The sequence below is a fragment of the Poecilia latipinna genome, unplaced genomic scaffold, assembly GCF_001443285.1.
Source record: "Poecilia latipinna isolate Pla-1442-1.1 unplaced genomic scaffold, P_latipinna-1.0 Scaffold575, whole genome shotgun sequence".
In the NCBI taxonomy this organism is placed as follows: Eukaryota; Metazoa; Chordata; class Actinopteri; order Cyprinodontiformes; family Poeciliidae; genus Poecilia; species Poecilia latipinna.
In genome coordinates this window covers 37,108-54,825 of record NW_015113191.1, presented here as the reverse complement: position 1 = coordinate 54,825, position 17,718 = coordinate 37,108, and the positions used below count along the sequence as shown (strand labels likewise).

The 17,718-nt window shown below is 37.7% G+C and overlaps 2 protein-coding genes across 2 annotated transcripts in view; one reads left to right on the top strand and one right to left on the bottom strand.

Moving 5' to 3' along the window:
• Window positions 1-887: 887 nt before the first annotated feature.
• On the bottom strand, window positions 888-3,125 carry nppal (natriuretic peptide A-like). Its single transcript, XM_015042036.1, has 3 exons — window positions 2,201-3,125; window positions 1,775-2,084; window positions 888-1,093 (listed from the first exon to the last, which is right to left on the bottom strand). Exons 1-2 carry the CDS (start codon window positions 2,279-2,281, stop codon window positions 1,776-1,778), a joined length of 390 nt encoding a protein of 129 aa, XP_014897522.1. The 5' UTR covers window positions 2,282-3,125; the 3' UTR covers window positions 888-1,093; window position 1,775.
• Window positions 3,126-13,711: 10,586 nt separating this feature from the next.
• Window positions 13,712-17,718, top strand: part of LOC106953330 (neural cell adhesion molecule L1-like) — a 40,827-nt gene continuing 36,820 nt past the window's right edge. Inside the window, exon 1 of the mRNA XM_015042015.1 lies at window positions 13,712-13,911. The gene's annotated coding sequence lies outside the window, so the exon portion shown is untranslated. The remainder of the gene's footprint in view (window positions 13,912-17,718) is intronic.

Below are 17,718 nucleotides of genomic sequence, written 5' to 3'. Positions count from 1 at the left end.
CATTTGCAGCAGCTCATTTTATTTTGTGACGTCTGTTCAGATCAATGTTCAACCACTACTTCAGTTACTTCTTCATGATGAGTGAGAAATTCAGGTTTAATGTGGAATGGTTCACACTTTAACCCTCTTTTTGGTTGCATTTTCAAAATTTGTTGTTGCATGTCGAAATGAGCTTCACTGCAGTCGGCTAACAGTTGCGGGTCACAGACCGCAGAAAGCTCAGTCATCAACCAAGTTGTAAAATTATTTTAAACAACAAACTGTTTAAACCTGAACTGCTATCTGGAAGTTTTTTAGTAAACAAACAACTAATATAATATTTAATGCTTTTTTTTCTAACATTAACGAGTTGATGCTTGTGAAATAATTTATGAAAACCTGTGAAACCTCTGTTTAGTTTTCAAGTTTTTATTATGCTATTCAATACTTTAAGAATATGTTTCAAACTAAATATTTCATTTGCAAGCCACATATTTAGTTTGTAATTAAATATTTAGCTAAAACGTAAATAAGAAGCTAAATACTTTGGATTTAAATATTTAGTTTTTGTCAGATCAGACTGGGTGTTGATTTTAATTTTTACAGTTATTTGTTCTTTTTTAATGAATCTGATCAAAAATAGAAACTATGAGAGAAGTTATCAACACCTGTACCAACTAAACAGAGTGTTTATTGTTGTTATATTTCAGTTTGTCACGTTAGTAACTGAAGGAAAATAAACAGTGATCAGGTCTAGTTTATGTTGTCAGTGTGGTCAGAGTCCCCTCAGCTCCAGATGAGTTAATAAGATCTGATGATTATTAAAATAAATCTAATTAAAACTTTTTATTTGTGCTGAGTCCTGCATATAGCCGTCCCCACAAATAAACCAATCAATCAACTTTATATGCAAAATAATTATTTTACTGCAATACAGAATATCACAAGGCAACTTGACTTAATCCAATAGAAAGATAAATAATAAATACACAAACAATAAATTAGAATTCAGCAGCCTTCATTTTAAAACACAATGAAAGGGAGTAAATCTGTGTTGTGGGTGAGAGCAGTAACTGCTGCGGCGCTCGTCTCAGGAACATCTGGGAGAACGGACCTGCCGACACAAAAACAGAACGTTTTTATACCAGGACGCAAACAAACCTTCAAATTTCTCTTTTCCAAACACAAAAGACGCTGAAATAAAAAAACAGCCATGCTTGAATCCTTGTTCTTTGCAGGATTGAATAAAACTATAAATATATGCTGAATGGAGAACGTTAAAAACAAACTGTAATATATTATGTTATAAATCAGTTAATTGCTTGATCAATTAAAACAAATTCAATAATTTCCATTTGCATAATTTATAGTTTTTCTCTCTTTCTACCAAAGGCTGTTTAATTAAAGTCTTCAGTCTGGTGTTTTAGTCTCATCCAGCTGTTTTTGAAGGACAGTTTAGTTTGCAGAAACTTCATAATTCATTTTATTTGTTGTTTTATTTATTTTGTATATGTAAAATGTCTTCCAGTGTTAAATGTTCACTAGAATTTAAAGTTTATTGACCTTTGACCTTCTGCTCTTGTGTTATTATGGCAGCATTAAATGGTCTGAAAACAACAATATTGTCGTTTATCAGAATAACTTCTCGGACAATTTATCTTTCAGCAGAATGTCGTTATAGTGACAGACCTACTATATTGTAATATAATTATGATGCATTTTGAAACTGAAACTGCAGGATATATGATGTGATATTTTTTAAAAAGATGAAAGAAATTTCATGCCAGTTTGGTACCTCAGCAGCCCAGTCCGCTGAAGGAGCCGATCCGCTCCAGCCGGACCCCGAAGCAGCTCCTCAGGCCGCCTTTCTTGTATCGGCTCCACGAACGCTTGGAGGTGGTCATGATGTCTTTGAGGAAATGCGCCAGCGCGTTATCTTTGACCAGCGGCGCGGAGCTGCGGCTGTCGGCGGCGCTCCAGGGCTCCCGCCGCCCCGCAGCGCCAAGCACAGACCTGTCTGAGCCGAAGTCGCTCTCCTCCACCTGCGCCTCCTCAGAGGAGAAGGGAAAGTTGCTGATTTCAGTCTCCAAAAGCTGCTGCAAACTCTGGGAAAAAGGAAACAGCCTTAAAATGACTGGTTTCTGCATGCAAACACGTCAGCAGCACTGATTTAATTTGTTGGACACGTCGGTGGAATGATATCCACTCCAGGTGAACCTACCTGTATGTCAGAAATGGGTTTAGCTCCTATGAAATTAATGAACAGCAGAGAAAAACAGCAAACGGAGAAATTTGGCAGCATTTTCTTCTTTCTGTGGCGGTTTCCAGTCGTTCCTCTCTGTGATGACTCTCGTTGCTGCTGCCGCTCTCCTCTGGGTCTCCGGCGCTGCAGGTGCCGCCTTTATACCGACCTGATTTCGTCACCATGCGATCCGGAGGAAAATTAATGAGGTGTGACTAATGGTGCTGCCTGCTGGAGTGGAGCCTAACCTGACTCTCGGAGGTGTTCGGTCTCTCTGAAGCTGCCACAACGTGACTGAAGACTCTGGCTCTCAACTCTGTGAGGGTCACAGCTTCACATTAGCTGCTGAACTTAAACTGGACTCTAGAGATGAAGATCCCACTGTCACATGTTATTAGTTTGTCTGCGCCTCTTTCTGCTGTTTCGGTTAAATCTAAACTTTATCTGATAAAACGTTCCTCTGAGGAGGGTTCAAACTATGGAGGGTTTGTTTGTTATATTTTTAGTGGAGTACCTCCTGTTTGTGTTCAACTGTTCAGAGATTAATTTCCACATAATGCATGCAGCTATACCAGCTGGCTCACATTTTTATTACAAATAAACAGCTAAACATGGGTTGCATAAATAGTCACAAAATTTTATAATTAAAATGGACATTTTTAACTTTTTTCTTTCCTTGTAATGCAACATCATTATCAGAATATGTTGTCTAATTATATAGAAGGTGGGCAAACTTCAAGAAAGAACTAAACTTAAGTAAACAACACAATAAAGTGGAGGGCACACTTATGCTAATCAGCTAATTTTTCATCCAGCGCTTCAGCTAACTTTGAAAACATTTAGCTCACTTAGCTTCCTCCAAATTAATTTTTTCAGATAAATCATAAAGCTCTCATTTAAGTGGCTGTTTTGTTAAATTTCAGTTGAAAAATGTTTGATATCTTTGTATTCATGCTCTTATTTTGAAGACTGTTTACAAAGCACTTCCATTTCCCCTCTCTTTTTCCTCCAGTGATCCCCTGCAGCCAACGATGTTTATACTGTACCCAGAATGCATCGCTGTTCCACAGTAAACAGTTTAAGATTAAGAAGTGATCTCTGCAGTGGTTGGTTAATTTAAACACCTGCTCTGCTGATCTGTCACAGTTGGTGTTTAGGTCGTCTTTTTTAATTATTTTTTAATTGAACCGAAACACTAAATTCTGCAGCACATCTAAATGTTGTGGTTGTCAAAGTCAAGCTAGCATAACTGACCTAGTTCCCTCTTGCTTGTCATTTTTTCTAAATTAAAACTTTTTCCTGACCTTGTTATCTAGTTGTTCTAGTTTTGACAAATGGTAGCAAAGCACTGCGTCCCTTTTTCTTTTATACATCAAGGTGTACATTTAAGATTTGGCGTGTTATGCTGATAACATCAAAGCTAAAGCTAATGCTAGTCATCGTCGGTGAGCAGCTGTTTTCCCTCCAGCAGGGTGATGGGCGGGATCTTGCTCTCGTGATGTCACGGCGCGAGGCGTCCATGGGCAATATGGGACCAATGGTCAAGAGATTAGTTGGCATCAGGGCCACAATCTAAAAATAAAACTGTGTGTGTGTGTGAAATAATCAGCTTTTCCTAGGACTGTGTTTTCCAGAACAAAGATCTCTGAGGTTGTTCCTGGAATCTCCTGGAGTCTCTTTCCAGCAGGTTGGTCCAGTGACCACTGGCGCTGGTCAATAGGGAACTTACATGGCATTGGTGCTGCAAGGTTTCGACTCCAATCTTGACAACCTTTTGCAAGTTTTCTGAAATGCTTTGAAAGATATATAAATAAATCATCCGTCATATAAATATTAAATGGTTAAATTGTTTTTCTGCTTTTTGTTGTCTTTAGTTTTTTAGGCATCCAAGTACACTGCTGTATTTGTTCTTCATTGCATTAATGCAGCTTAGTAAATTTACTGTCATATTGTGAGATTTCCATTGTTCTCTCTTCACACATGACCTCTACATGTGCAAATGTACATGCACAGTTATTTGCACAGTCTGAGATTTCAGGCTTCATCCATTGAATTCAGAGTTGAGAGATAAAGATTACAGCTCAGACTCATGTTTCACTTTATCTTCGCCTTCAAGATAAAGGTGAAGATAACCTGCCTGTTGCTCCAGCATGGCACCAGACTGTCCTCTAATCTTCTCTTTCTAAACTTAGACTCATTCTATTTTTGGAAAATGTTTGCCAATCATTACCTAGACGCGGAAATGAGTAAACTGTGCGACAGTGGAGGCTCATGAAAAATTTACAAACACGTCTTTCCAGCCAACAAAGAAAGAAGTTACAACATAGAAACCTTAGCCAGATCTTTAGGCACCAGACGTCTTCTGGAGGCCTGAACCTGCCAGTCAAAAGGTAAACTGATCATTTTTGACCAGACTGATCTGGTCCACTTCAGCTTAAAGTGGACCAGATCAGTGGTACACTGGCTTTTCTGGAGGCCTTTAAAATCTACAGATATGAAAAACCTTTCACTTCATTTCTGTTTAGAACAAGCTACACTGATGGATCTTTGGGGAAAATGCTGGTACATTTCTGTCAAAGCTTATGATTCTTCATGCATTCAGCTTAAGAATTATGAATTGTGCCTTTATGACATTCTCCAGACATCCAGAAAACTTAAGGGATAACCTAAGATTTGAGTAGAATATAGACGAAATTGTTCCAAATTTTAAATTTGTAAGAATATTGCTGATTGTCTTGTTCAGCTGGGTTTCATGGAGAAACATTCGTCTGTTTTAAAAGCAAGGTCAAAATGTGACATTTCAGTTTGGCCTGCAGTTTTCACCCAACAAGAATGAAAACAATTACGGCATGATCCCAAGTGCAGTTACATGTTGAATTGTTTCTTGATGGATGGCTATGGCACAGAAACACTGATAAACACTTAGATGTACAAAACGTACTGAGTTTCATGAGACGCCTCAGAGCTGCCTGTCCTGCTTTCCACATTTTGAGGAGATAATCTGCTGAAAGGAGGAAGTGCTGGGATGAATCGGCTCATTGTTTCCTTGTTTCCTGTTTGTATTATTCCAACCTCATAGAGTACAGTCCCTGGACTCTAATCTGAAACTGTCCAGCAATGTTTCATAGTCATGATTGGATCGTTGCCAAGTGCATCTTTGTCACCGGAGTGAATATGTGACACATTACCATAGAGCAGCAATGTGTCGCAATGAGTCAGCGTCAGGTCAGTGACCTATTACAGTAAGCTAGATTCTTCCTTTCAGCTGCTCCTTTTAGGGATTACTACAGAAGATCTTCCTCCATTTCCTCCCCATTCCTGACATTTCTCAGGCTTTGGGATTCCACTGAACCACAGAAGGAGACAATATCCACAAAGAAAGCATGGAACAGTGGTACACCTTCCTGGCAATGAAAAATACAAAGAGTGCAGTGAAACATGAGGTAGCTGTTGGTAGAGATGGTCTTCTTCCTGCTCTGGCGTTACTTGTGGAGTACCACAGAGGTCCATTCTCAGTCAGTTGGCTTCCGGTAATAATGTAAACAGCCTTGGTGTGTTATCTAACCAGGATATGTCAGTAAGGTTTAGGCTGCATCACCTTCACTGCAAAGTCAGCTCAGGGAGAACCAACACCAAGCCCAGGTCCACTGTCACTGCCCAACCAGCCCAAATGTCAGTGAGCCCACAGTCACACTGCGGACCGCTCCCAGCCAGAACCCAGAGGCTCCACTAGCCAGACAGACCAGGCGGCGAAACCAGGAACCAAACATCCTGACGACCCCCAGAGAACCAAAATACCACCTGACCTCCAACTCCATACCAGACGCCAACCAGAACCAACAAAATACCAGACGCCCCCATCTGACGTTTTTAGTTTGATAAACCGACATTTAAACCTCATAACTATTACTCAGGTAAATCATCTGCAGTTCCCCCTCTGTTACACACACACACACACACACACACACACACACACACACACACACACACACCTTTTCCCCTCAGCTAAAGTCCATAATTGGAACATGGGTTCCTCATTACAGAAATCTGCTTGGCTGAAATGAGCAGCATGTGGTCTCAGTACTGTTGAACTGATTTCTTTTTTTTATTCACGATGGTTCAAATAGTGGTTTGTAGTTGGTGCCTATAAACACCACATGGGCCACAAACGCCATCATAAGTCTGGATGTCATCCTGTTTTCTTTACAGCACTTAAACATGCATTTTTGTTTGGAGTTGATGTTCCTGGACCCACCAGGCCCAGCTGCTTCGTAGGTATCACTGACACATAAAGGTTTGTGTATTTCAAACATAGAACCAGAGACGGGTATTTATTTTCCTGTGAGTGAATGCAAATTGTGCAGGAGGTGCAATCAACAGTCTGCTGGCTACAAAGGTTCCCCATTTTTTTCCGCTTGAGGCCCCGACTCCCAAAATGTCTGCCAGTCACATCGGCTTGTATTCTTTTGGACTTTGGGAGGAACCTGGAGTACCCAGAGAGAACCTTTCCATCACCCTTCATGCACAAAGCTCCATGAAAACAACAGCTTTCATGACTGCCCCACTGCAAAGCTGCACCCAAACCAGAACAGGACAAACATTCCCTCCAGCAAGTTTGGTTCCTCTGGGTTTTCTCCCACTGGGAAGAAGAAGCTTGAAGGTTGAATAAAACTGCAACCCAACAGTAAATCAAACAAAAAAAGGCCGTTATAAAGTAAATTTTCTGTCGGGTTTCAGCCGCCGGGGCAGGAGTTGAGCGCTTCGCCATGATTGGCTGCCACACCCAACCACTGTGGCCAAATGATCTGTCCTCTCTGTCGCTGCCTCGCCACAGTCATGTCAGCCACACTCACTTGTCCTGAGGTGTGGAAGGCAGGGCCATCATTAGGGGAAACGACTCTTGTGTTGCATATCAGCCCTGATAATGAAACTGTCACAAGGCCGGACGGCATGCTGGCTGCAGCTCTGCAGTGATTAGGCTCAATTACTCACTTTCCTTTCCTCTCGGTCAATAAACTGTTAAACTCTAAATAGAAATCAGTGTTTTGTATGTTTGTTTAGTGGTGTTACGGCAGCCATAAGCTGGTTAATTTGTAAGCAGAAGGTGAGGATCAAGGACAAATACCTCCTGAAAGCAGGTCGATAAATCATTTCGTCCTTTCCAGGAATCTTGTTTATGTTGGTAATAAACCGGAACCCAGGTACAGATGTATTTATTTGACCTAATGACAGATGTTTAGTTTATTTCATGTAAGCATCCATTCTAGAATTGCGCTGCATGTTGGAGTGACTGTACTTTCTTTTTCAAATTTGAATTCCTGCCTTTCCAGAGGAATATTGTTTTATTGGACAACCTAAAACAGGTGTCCTTGTCTTGGACAGCTGACGGTGTGTCTTCAGTCAGAGGCTTCTTCAAAGTCACTGTAANACAGACAGCTACNAGAGCTCTGCCAACAGCCATCACTATCTACAATAACTCTTGGAAGAATTTGAATTAATACGAGTTACATTTCATTTCCTTTTTGGATCTGTATTTTTTTAATTGGACTGAATTTTAATCAGCTTTCTCATAAGACAGCCAGTTATTTTTTTCTATTCTTTTAGTTTCCACATCTAGAGACTGAACTTTTTGCCCATTTTTGTTTCCAAATAGGTTAAACTCAGTGAGATTCAATCATGTCTTTCCAAAGGTTCTCAGTTGGATTCAGTCTGGACTTTTACTAGGCCATTCTAAATCATGGATTTGCTTTCCGGCAAGACAACACTGGATGCTTTGTGTGCCAAACAGATAGAGCTGCACTGGATTGAAGAACACAAGGTGGATGTTCTGGGGTGGCCTAGTCAAAGCCCAACATGACAGAGCGGGAACAACAAGAAGAATGGAAGAAAACTGTCCAGCTAAGCAGCCTGAGACTGATCCACACAAATACTGACTGCAGAGGTGAATGTTTATGTAAACACTTATTTTGTGTGACACATTCAGTGGTGAGCTCCTAAAAAGATGCATCAATGCTAAGGTGCTACATCAACATGGTGTTTAGCAGGAGCTAATGCTAAAGTGCTAACTTCAAATTATATTTGCTCTTAAAAACTACAACCCTCAAGCACCAATTTAACTTTAACTTTATAATTTATGTGTGTAAAGCCCCTGGACATTGTTTATGTCTGTCTTGTTCTCTACTGTCTGTTTTTATCTTATTCCTGCTTTGTTCCTGTTTGAAATCAGCTGATTGGGAATAAACGATGGAGGGTAGGTGAGGAGAAGAAACAGAACTTTGGAGTTACAGTTTTCAAAATAAAAGCGTTAATATTAACGTCTAAATACTTGTTAACAGTCAATAACCAAAACCTCAACACAGATGTCAAAGTTTACAAAATAGTGCTAAAAGTTAGTAAAAATGCTAAAAATTAGCTATTAGCAGATTATAACAGAAGGAAATGGGCAGATATCACACCTGACACTGTTACACTGATTGACAGTATTTGGAAATATTAGTTTATTTTGGCCCACATGACAAAACGTTTTGTCATGTGGGCCAAAATCGACAAGTGAATAGCAATTATGTCCCCCCAAAATTTAATAAATAATAGAAAAATTAAAATCAAGCAGTAAAGTTGTTTTTTGTAAAAGAAAAAAAAATGATCCAAAGCTTTAAAATGATTTTGCAGATTTTCTGTAGTAAAATAAATTTCTAGTTTTCAAATTCTTTTGGGCTTGAATGAAAACATTTATTATCTTATAAGAAAAAGATTTTAGTTGATTCCTTTCAAAATACCTGCTATGTTTAGCCAAGTTTAATAAATTAAATAAAAGTTTATTTTATAAAAAATAAACTTTTTATAAAATAAAAGTCAACTTTTCAGTAAAAGTCTTTACATATTTGCATTAACGTTTTCTATTGTGAGAAAATTACAATATAAAAAATATTATGTTTAATCAGGGTGACCATTTCACCCTGGTTAAAAACGAGGTTTGCATCAAGCCTGTGATGGACAGGCGAGATTTTCATAATTCTTGAATTGTAGTTGGGGGGCCACACAGACTCACTCATAAATGGCCCCCGGGCCACATTTGGACACCCCTGGTTTAGGGAAGCTAAATGCACTGAAAATGAGAAAACGCTACGGCGTTCAGCTAACAATTAGCTCACTGTTAAGGCACCACATCAGAACCATCTCTAAAGCAGAGATCAGGAGTAATTTGCTCTAAATGTTCAACATTTCCCCATTTTATCCCATGTTATGATTCAATGTTCCCCTGATGCAGATTAAAGTATGTCAGTAACAAAGCCTGCTGTCTGATCAGCTGAAACGGTGCGACTGGGAGATGTTTGTGAGCATGAGCAGCTCATTTGTGCTGATGCTTGGCTGTAATGTGTTCCCACGCCGGGACTGCAGTAGTGACTGTGGGAGTCACGGCCCCTCCAGGCAACGACATTAATAAGTGTCAGGAAGCAGCAGGAGCCCACCAGTGGGAGAGGGAGCTTTCTAAAGAGGTTTTAATGACATTGAAAACAACTAACTGCATCATGTTCAAGCACGTGTAAAGCAGTGTGGGGAAGTTTTTCCAGTGCACGCCTTTATAACTGTTACAACATGTTTTTCTGTTTACACCATTTGCACTTATTATGTTTATTCCATATGAAGGGTCAGAAAATAAACTAAAACTCAAAAGAAACCTTGTTTACAAAATCTTACAAAGTATCTTTGGTTCATTTTCCATTGCAAATATCTTAGTGCACTTGAAATAAGGCAAAGCTAACTTAAAAATAACCTTTTCTCTTATTTCAGGTGTATTAAGATATTTACACTAGAAACTGGACCAAAAATACTGAGTGAAATTTAGTTTTCTGCAGTATAAAAGTTAGGAATCGATGTCACAGGAATAGGGCCTTAAACCAAAACACCTGATATTTTTAACAAAGGGTCACCAACAATTTTGTCCATGTGTGTAAATTTAATACATTAAAATAATGCTTTAAAATCGCCTTAAGATGTAAAATTATAAAAGCTTATACTGTTATGTAGACATCTATATATACTTGTCCAATATTTCCACATATTTACTTTCACACGATTTCCAATCAACATTGTGTTTTATTGACTTTGTATTCTAAAATGCCATTTATAAGCAGTCCAACCTATTAATGAACCTCCTGGCGCCATGTTGAATTCCTAACAGGAAGTTGTGGTTGTTTTGAAGGATTCTGATTGGCTGACATAGGTTTTACCTTTGCGCTACACTGCCCCCTATGGGTTCGGTGTTAAAGTATTTTGGAGAGTTTGAATCATTCACCGTGTCTTGCAGAGATCCTCTCCAGTCTTTTGGAGAGAAATGCTGCCATTGGCTCTTCTGCAGCAGATACTGACACGCTGTGCTCATTTCCACTCATCAAGAGGCTGGAAACGGTTCGGCCTGCTGCGCCCATCAAGCCAGTCCTTCAATACCTTCAACCTGAATCCACTTTTAGAAACTGCTGCCAGGCCCAAAATAAAATTATCACAGTCTCTTCTTTGACTGTACCTTTTCCAGCTGATATCAGCCTCTGAATGTTAGCATCAGAGCTAATTAGCAGCTCAGAGTCACAAGATGAAGCTGATTTTGAAGATAAAAAGTTTCCCTGAAACTCTTTTCATCTCCAGCTGAATTATTTTACAGTTTAATTTCCCAGCATAATCCAACACAAAGACACAATCATACACACACTAGTGTTGTATGAGACCCGTCTGGAGACCTCTTTTTATGGTCTCGGCCGCATTTGGTCTCAGACATTGAGGATTTGGCATTTTATTTCAAGACCACAACTGTGGAAATGTCACTAAATTGTCAGCATATTTGTCCAGTTTATTTGTCAACATTCTTGTTTTCACTGGATGCAAAACATACAGGTTACAATCCAATCAATAACGTGACTTACTAACTTTATATTTGTAACTGTGCAGCTATCTTTGCTAACCTCTACGGAGCTTACTTTTCTTTGAGCTTCCTTTCAAAGTGATGCTAAAAGTTGGACGTTGTCCTCACCGTCTCTGAATGCGAAGAGCTGCTGAATTTACACGTCATTTTATGCTTTCTTATGATTTATGTAGGTAAATTTATTACCAATGAATAGATGGGCATCTTTTCCCGCTCCGAGACAAACACTGCGCATGTCCAGAGCGCCGTGCGCGAGTCAAAGGGTAAATAGATAATCATTACATCTTATCAGCTTTAGGTTAAGATTGTGTAACACTAAAAATTAAGAGCAAGAATCTAGTTCATGTGGAACATTATTTCATTCATTTACATTAATCATGTACATGTTTGTAAAAAAGAAAAGCTTGTTGCAGCCAGCCCCACCCACCAGCTCCTGGGCTGACCTCTGACCCGCTCTCCATCTAACGGTCCGGATAATCCCTACGAAGGCTAACATATGTAGCTACATGAAAAATCTGCAAACTATTTTTAATTGATTAAATGATTGTCATAATAATTGATTACTCACTATAAAACTGTTTCCTCTGATCCTTACTGCACATCTCTTTTAATTTCTTCTTTTCTCTTTATTTTAGTGATGAATCAGCTACAACCAAATTCTCCAAAACATACAGATAGTAAGGTCAAGTTCTCCCTCGAAACCGCACCTTACCAAGGCAACAACAACAACAAAAAAAGAAACAAACCAATGTTACATTTCTCAGTTTGCTTCTGATGTGAATCTTAAAAACTTATAAACTCTGAGCAGTTCTTGTAAGGAAGTTAAATTACTCCACAGAACATAGAAACGTATTATTTTCTATATTAGAGCGCCCTCTTGTGGGTAACACACAGATAGCGCTTTAGTAACTTCTCTGTCATCTTCAATTTAACTTCAAATATTGTGAAATTATAAAACATTCAATACATCCCTGCAGGTAGAATTTTGCTTAGACGGTTAGACATTTTACTTAGCTGAGCAGGAGTAGGACAGTATATTTTTCTTCTGCAATAGAAACTATAAAAATATTCCAATTTATCAGCATTTTGTCTCCCAACAGCAGCAAGATGGTTACGGGAGGTGAGCTACATCAGGCTGCAGAGGGAAATGATAATCTAATTTAATTACGACATTAAATAATTATAGCCACCGTAGTTTACATCAGTGTTGGGGCTGCGATCCCCTGGAGAGCCACCAAAGGGCGCCAGAGGGGCCTCAAAGCTGGAGAGAAAATGAGAAAAAAAATAAAAAATTGAAACCCCTTTTTATTCTTAAGTTTTGCTTTCTGTTTTTCAATTAAAAATATATGTATGTATGTATGTATGTATGTATGTATGTATGTATGTATGTATGTATGTATGTATGTAATATATTTATATAAGTTAAAATAATGCATTACATGTTTCTGATTGACATAAATAAATGTAATAATTAAGGACTATCAAATAAAAAACATTCCAAAGTATAATTCTTTACATATTTTGAAGCAGTAAAGTGGGTCGCTGCCCAGAAGTTAATGCTGTTTGGGGCCTGGAGGACTCCTGGTTTAGACTGTAAACTGGTCTAAATCTAAGGTTTAATTGTAGATAATTAAACCTTAAAAAATGTTTGTATATTGGGCTTCTATAAGTCCGATATACAAACCTAAAATCACTTGTAGTACCAAAAGCAAATTCATTGTCTACCAAAAATAAAAAATAAAAATATGCAAGACATTTCTGTAGGAATGACATTTCAAGTCTTGCTAAAATATTTATCCTTTGTTTCTTCTCTGCTGTCCTTATAATCTGAGATTGAAGAGGTGAAGGTATGACAGGTTGTTATTGATCAACAAGTTATCAGAGTGTGTGTATGTGTGTGTTGCTAGATGTTTTGTATTCCAGTCAAGAAGATTGAGTCATGGTTCTAGTAAACAGCATCCCTACAGACGTCTCGGTGTATTGATGACATGTCCTAGACAATGGCAGACATGAGACAAGGACACAAACCATGATCAGCATCTATTTTATTGATTGTTGTGTTTTAACCATCCCCTCTCTCCTGCACACACACATCCACAGAAACACACACACTGAGGTTAACTGAATTAAAGCTTTAGTGAAGAAGGATGGAGGAAATGTATGGAGGAGAAAAACCACCCACTTGATGTGGAGGAGATAATGGACCAGATAGCTGCTTAGAAACAAACTCAATTTGCAAAGCAGAAGATCAGAACATGGGAATAAAAGAAGAGGATATAATCTGGATACGGCAATAACCTGCTTTGTTTTCCTGAAAAGCCATAAGAGTAGCAATTTAAATGTTAACAGTCCAACCCAAGACTTAACTGAACCTGGCCGCAGACTGAACAAACTGAGCAATAAAGACAGAAAGGACGTTAAACTATTCGACCAGGCAGCAAAGAAGAGGATTTCAGATGGGTCAAATATGAAAACTGAAAGAAAAACTAGAATAAACTCATCGAAACAGACTGTAATGACCTAGCTAGCACTGGACGTTGCCGAGAACGTTTGCCGACGTAAAATGAGACGCCATTAAACGTCCGTTCAATAAACGTTGGTTAGCCGTTTGCTAGCCCTATGCTAGCTCACCCTCCATTGGTTAGCCTAGCTGCAGGTAATAATGGAGAGATATCAGATTGATAAGACACCGGAATTCAGAGACAGACGTTTTTTACCATTCAAGACAACACACCGTCTTAACGGAGGAGCTGAACCTTAACGGCAGGAGACGGTAGGTTAATATAACGGCATCGTTTTTATGACGGTGTGTTAGGGCCACGCTAAGGTTTCTTTTTTTTCCGAGAATAAAAAGGATAGGATAAAACGTGTTATGAGAATACAATCATAATATCAGTAGAGTAAGGCTGTAAATTAGGAGAATGAAGTTGTTATTAGTAATTTTAAAAATAAATTTTTACAAGTCTGTCACGTCAGCTCTTATCGAAGCATTGCTCTCATTAAAACGACTGTTTTGCGTAATTTCGCGTCTTTATTGTAGTAATAGTATGACTTTATAATATTATGGCTTTATTCTTTTAATTAAAAATATCTTAGTCGTTGGCATAAGTTTATTTTAACACTTGCTTCAGATAATAACAATATAGCCAACCAAATTGATGACTAAAATAGTTTTTTCGCCCTGAAAATGGACCTGAGCAAATGGCAAAATAAGTCAATTTTATAGTTTTTATTTATACTTTAAGATATGCAGAGAAGCTTAAACATGTAGAGCTACCCCATTATTAATTTCTAGTTAAGTTATTTTGCAGAATTAGTGGTTGATTGGATTGTGATAATACAGACCTTTCCCTGTTATTTGTTATATTTCCCATTTTGGTTTGATATATATTGTGTCCAGTGTGTGCCAGAAGTCTTTTTATGAAAACGTGCTAACCGTGTTTCTTGGTTGGTGTTTGGCCGATGTTTGTTCCCAAAGAGTGCATGGTGACTTGGAATTGATGCAGAATCTTTTTATCGCTTTGTGTTTTTAACCGACTCAACCCACATTTCCACCAATTTCCTTACAAATCTAGCACCATTTAAAGAGTAACTAAACCTCTTTTTTTGCAAATAAACTGTCTAAATTGGTCGCTAAGCATGCTGTTTTTAAATTTTATTTGTAAATTGTATTTTTGTGTAAATTTGTTTGATTCCCCAAATATTTGATGTAAAACTGTTTTCACATTGGATTTAGCTCTACTTTAAAAAATAAAGTTTTTAAACGACATGAGTTTCTTTAACAAGCAAAAAATAATTTTTTGTTCTTTTAGTGCCAAATTGTATACTGTTGCTGTGGATATAATCCCAGATGGGCTACACTGCCTCATAAAGTTTTCCTCCAACCATGTTGGGTTATCCTGTCTGTTTTAAAAGCAATCTCCTGTCTGTTCTTTGGTTGATGCTGCAGAGACGTTTCTTAGTGTTTTTCCTCAGACACACGGCCCAACATATGCTCTAGCTGAGCGAGATCAGCGGCACCACATGGGGTTGCCACATCCTTTATCAAACGAGCCACATCCAACCGCGGGGGGCATTCACAACGATTATCATACGGCTCCCAACGTGTTTGACAAAAAGGGCACAAATGGGTCACCATATTGCACCCAGCTTCAGAAAGCTGTCAGGATAAAAATGTCTGCCAAAATGACTGAAAACAGAGCGGCAATAAAACCAGGAAGTGAAACGAAACAAAAACAAACAAAAAACCAATATGGTTCCACTCACCACAGCAGGGCTAAAACATTTATGACAATGACTCTGATAATATGAAATAAAACAAAATATAATACACCATATATTCATTGTTTCATATCTTAGGTAATCCTCTTCTCAAATTTCAAAAATCCTTGAACAACCAGCAACACAAACTGGATACGAGACTAAATTATTTTATGACTGTGATGCTGTGGATTTTATTAAATAATAAATACACACAAGCAATTACCCATCCATTGTCTATTCCCGAGAGGCGTTACGGGACTTTGCAATAATCACTTTAAAAACAGAAAAACAACTCTTAAAATACTAAATCTCAAAATTTATCAAGAAAATTTCTGGATTTTCTTAATGGTGCAAACGTAGTTGCTGCAAGTTAAACCATGGTTCCTCTGTTAGCTTTATCAAGAATTGGTAACTAACTGGAAGATGGACTTCATTAAGTAACGAGCAATGGTTGCTATGGCGATGCTCACCTTTTTTTATGGCAGAAAGGGTGAATGAAGCCCACAACACCACTAAAAGTCAAATAAATTCACCCGTATTCAGTCATGTTAAAACTGTGAGTGGTAGCGCCTTCTAGTGGTCACATAAGTGTATTTTAATTTGTCTTCAGTGTTTTATGTAGAAAACATGTCAGAATAATGGCAGGAGCAGATTAAAGTTTAGTGGTTTAACAGAAAAGTGCAGCAACGGGAAACAAGCTGATGACAGAAGACAAAAAAACTTTATTTGATTTATAAACATTCAGCAATTAAACTATGGATTCAAAAATAAAAAAAATTCCGAAGATTTTACAGGATTAGACTTTAGCCTTAGCAAAAGATTAGGTGGTAAATTAATAAAATCATAAATCAATCAAAAATATATACATAATATTCAGAAAACCTGAGCAGTGATTGTATGAAAATCTTTAAAAGGGGAAAATCTCACTGTCTAAGAGCAGTTTAAACATTAAATATGGATGAAAACATAATAAATCAAACATAGTAAAAAATATTTAGACAAAATTTACATTTTTATATTTCCATATTTAAGTAGTAAACTTAGTGAAAGTCTATGTGCATAAAAAATAACATTATTCTTGATACGAAAATTTCCATATCAAAAAATACAATTTACTACATTTATTAAGCAAAATTAAAAACTAGATAGCTAGCTTTTAATTTTGATAGATAAAAGGCAAATTGTCTGAATGAAAATTAATGTGAAGTTACTAATTAAAGTGCTTGGAGTTGAAAAACGTTAAAAAAAACATTTTTAATTAACGTTTTTTTTTTAACATAAATATATGGGGAGGCCTGTCACAATAAATCAAATAATTGCATGATGAATTAAAACGAACTCAATAGTTTCCATTTGCATGATTTATCTCTTTTTTAAAATCTGGATGATAAAAGTCTTCAGTCTGGTTCTTTTGTTTCAACCAGCCCTTTTTGAAAGGACAGTTTTGCTTACAGAGACTTCATAATTTTGACTGAATTCCTTGTCAAACGGCGTTTTGACTGAAGTCCAAAGGGTTGGAGTCCCAGTTGACGGCGTCTCAACTAAAGTTCTACAGTTTTTTATTTCTCTTTCTCACTGTTTACATATTAATTGTTTTTTAAATCTCTTTCTCACATGCTGTTTTTATTTTAAGTATGTAAAGCACTTTGAAATGCCCTGCTGCTGAAATGTGCTATACAAATAAAATTTGATTGATTGATTGATAATTCATTTTATTTGTTGTTTCTGTAGTTTTGCTTATTTATTTAAGATATTTAAAATACTTTCCAGTTCCAGTGTTAATTATTCATCAGAAATTAAAGTTTATTGATCTTTGAGAATGTGTTCTTGCATTATCATTATGTAATTACATTATATTATTTGAAAATGGTTTCAAAACAACAGTATTATCATTTTTAGACAATAGGGATAAAACTTCAAATTTTGTCATAAAATCAGTTAATACTTAAAGATTAGGTAAATCTGAATCAACTGATTACTGAAATAATTTTCATCCCTGCACACAGAGATGTGATGTAGCAGCATTTTGAAGGAACAACAGAGCCGTGTTCTAACAATCTGACCAGTTCACCACCAGTAAAAATGAAAAGCAGAATATGGGACCAAGAGAGATGGATGTAAAGAAGAAGGGAGGGGCTCGAAGTACCGAGGGAATAGATGGAGAGAGAGGGAGGCTGCGATGGAGGAGGCTGATGTCATCAGTGCGGATGAGCCAATCAGAGAGCTGGGAGCGGAGCAACGGGGGGGGGGGGGGGGGGGGGGGGGGGGGGGCTGGGGGGGGGGTTTTTTTGTCTTCCTTGAGATTTAAAACAAAAGA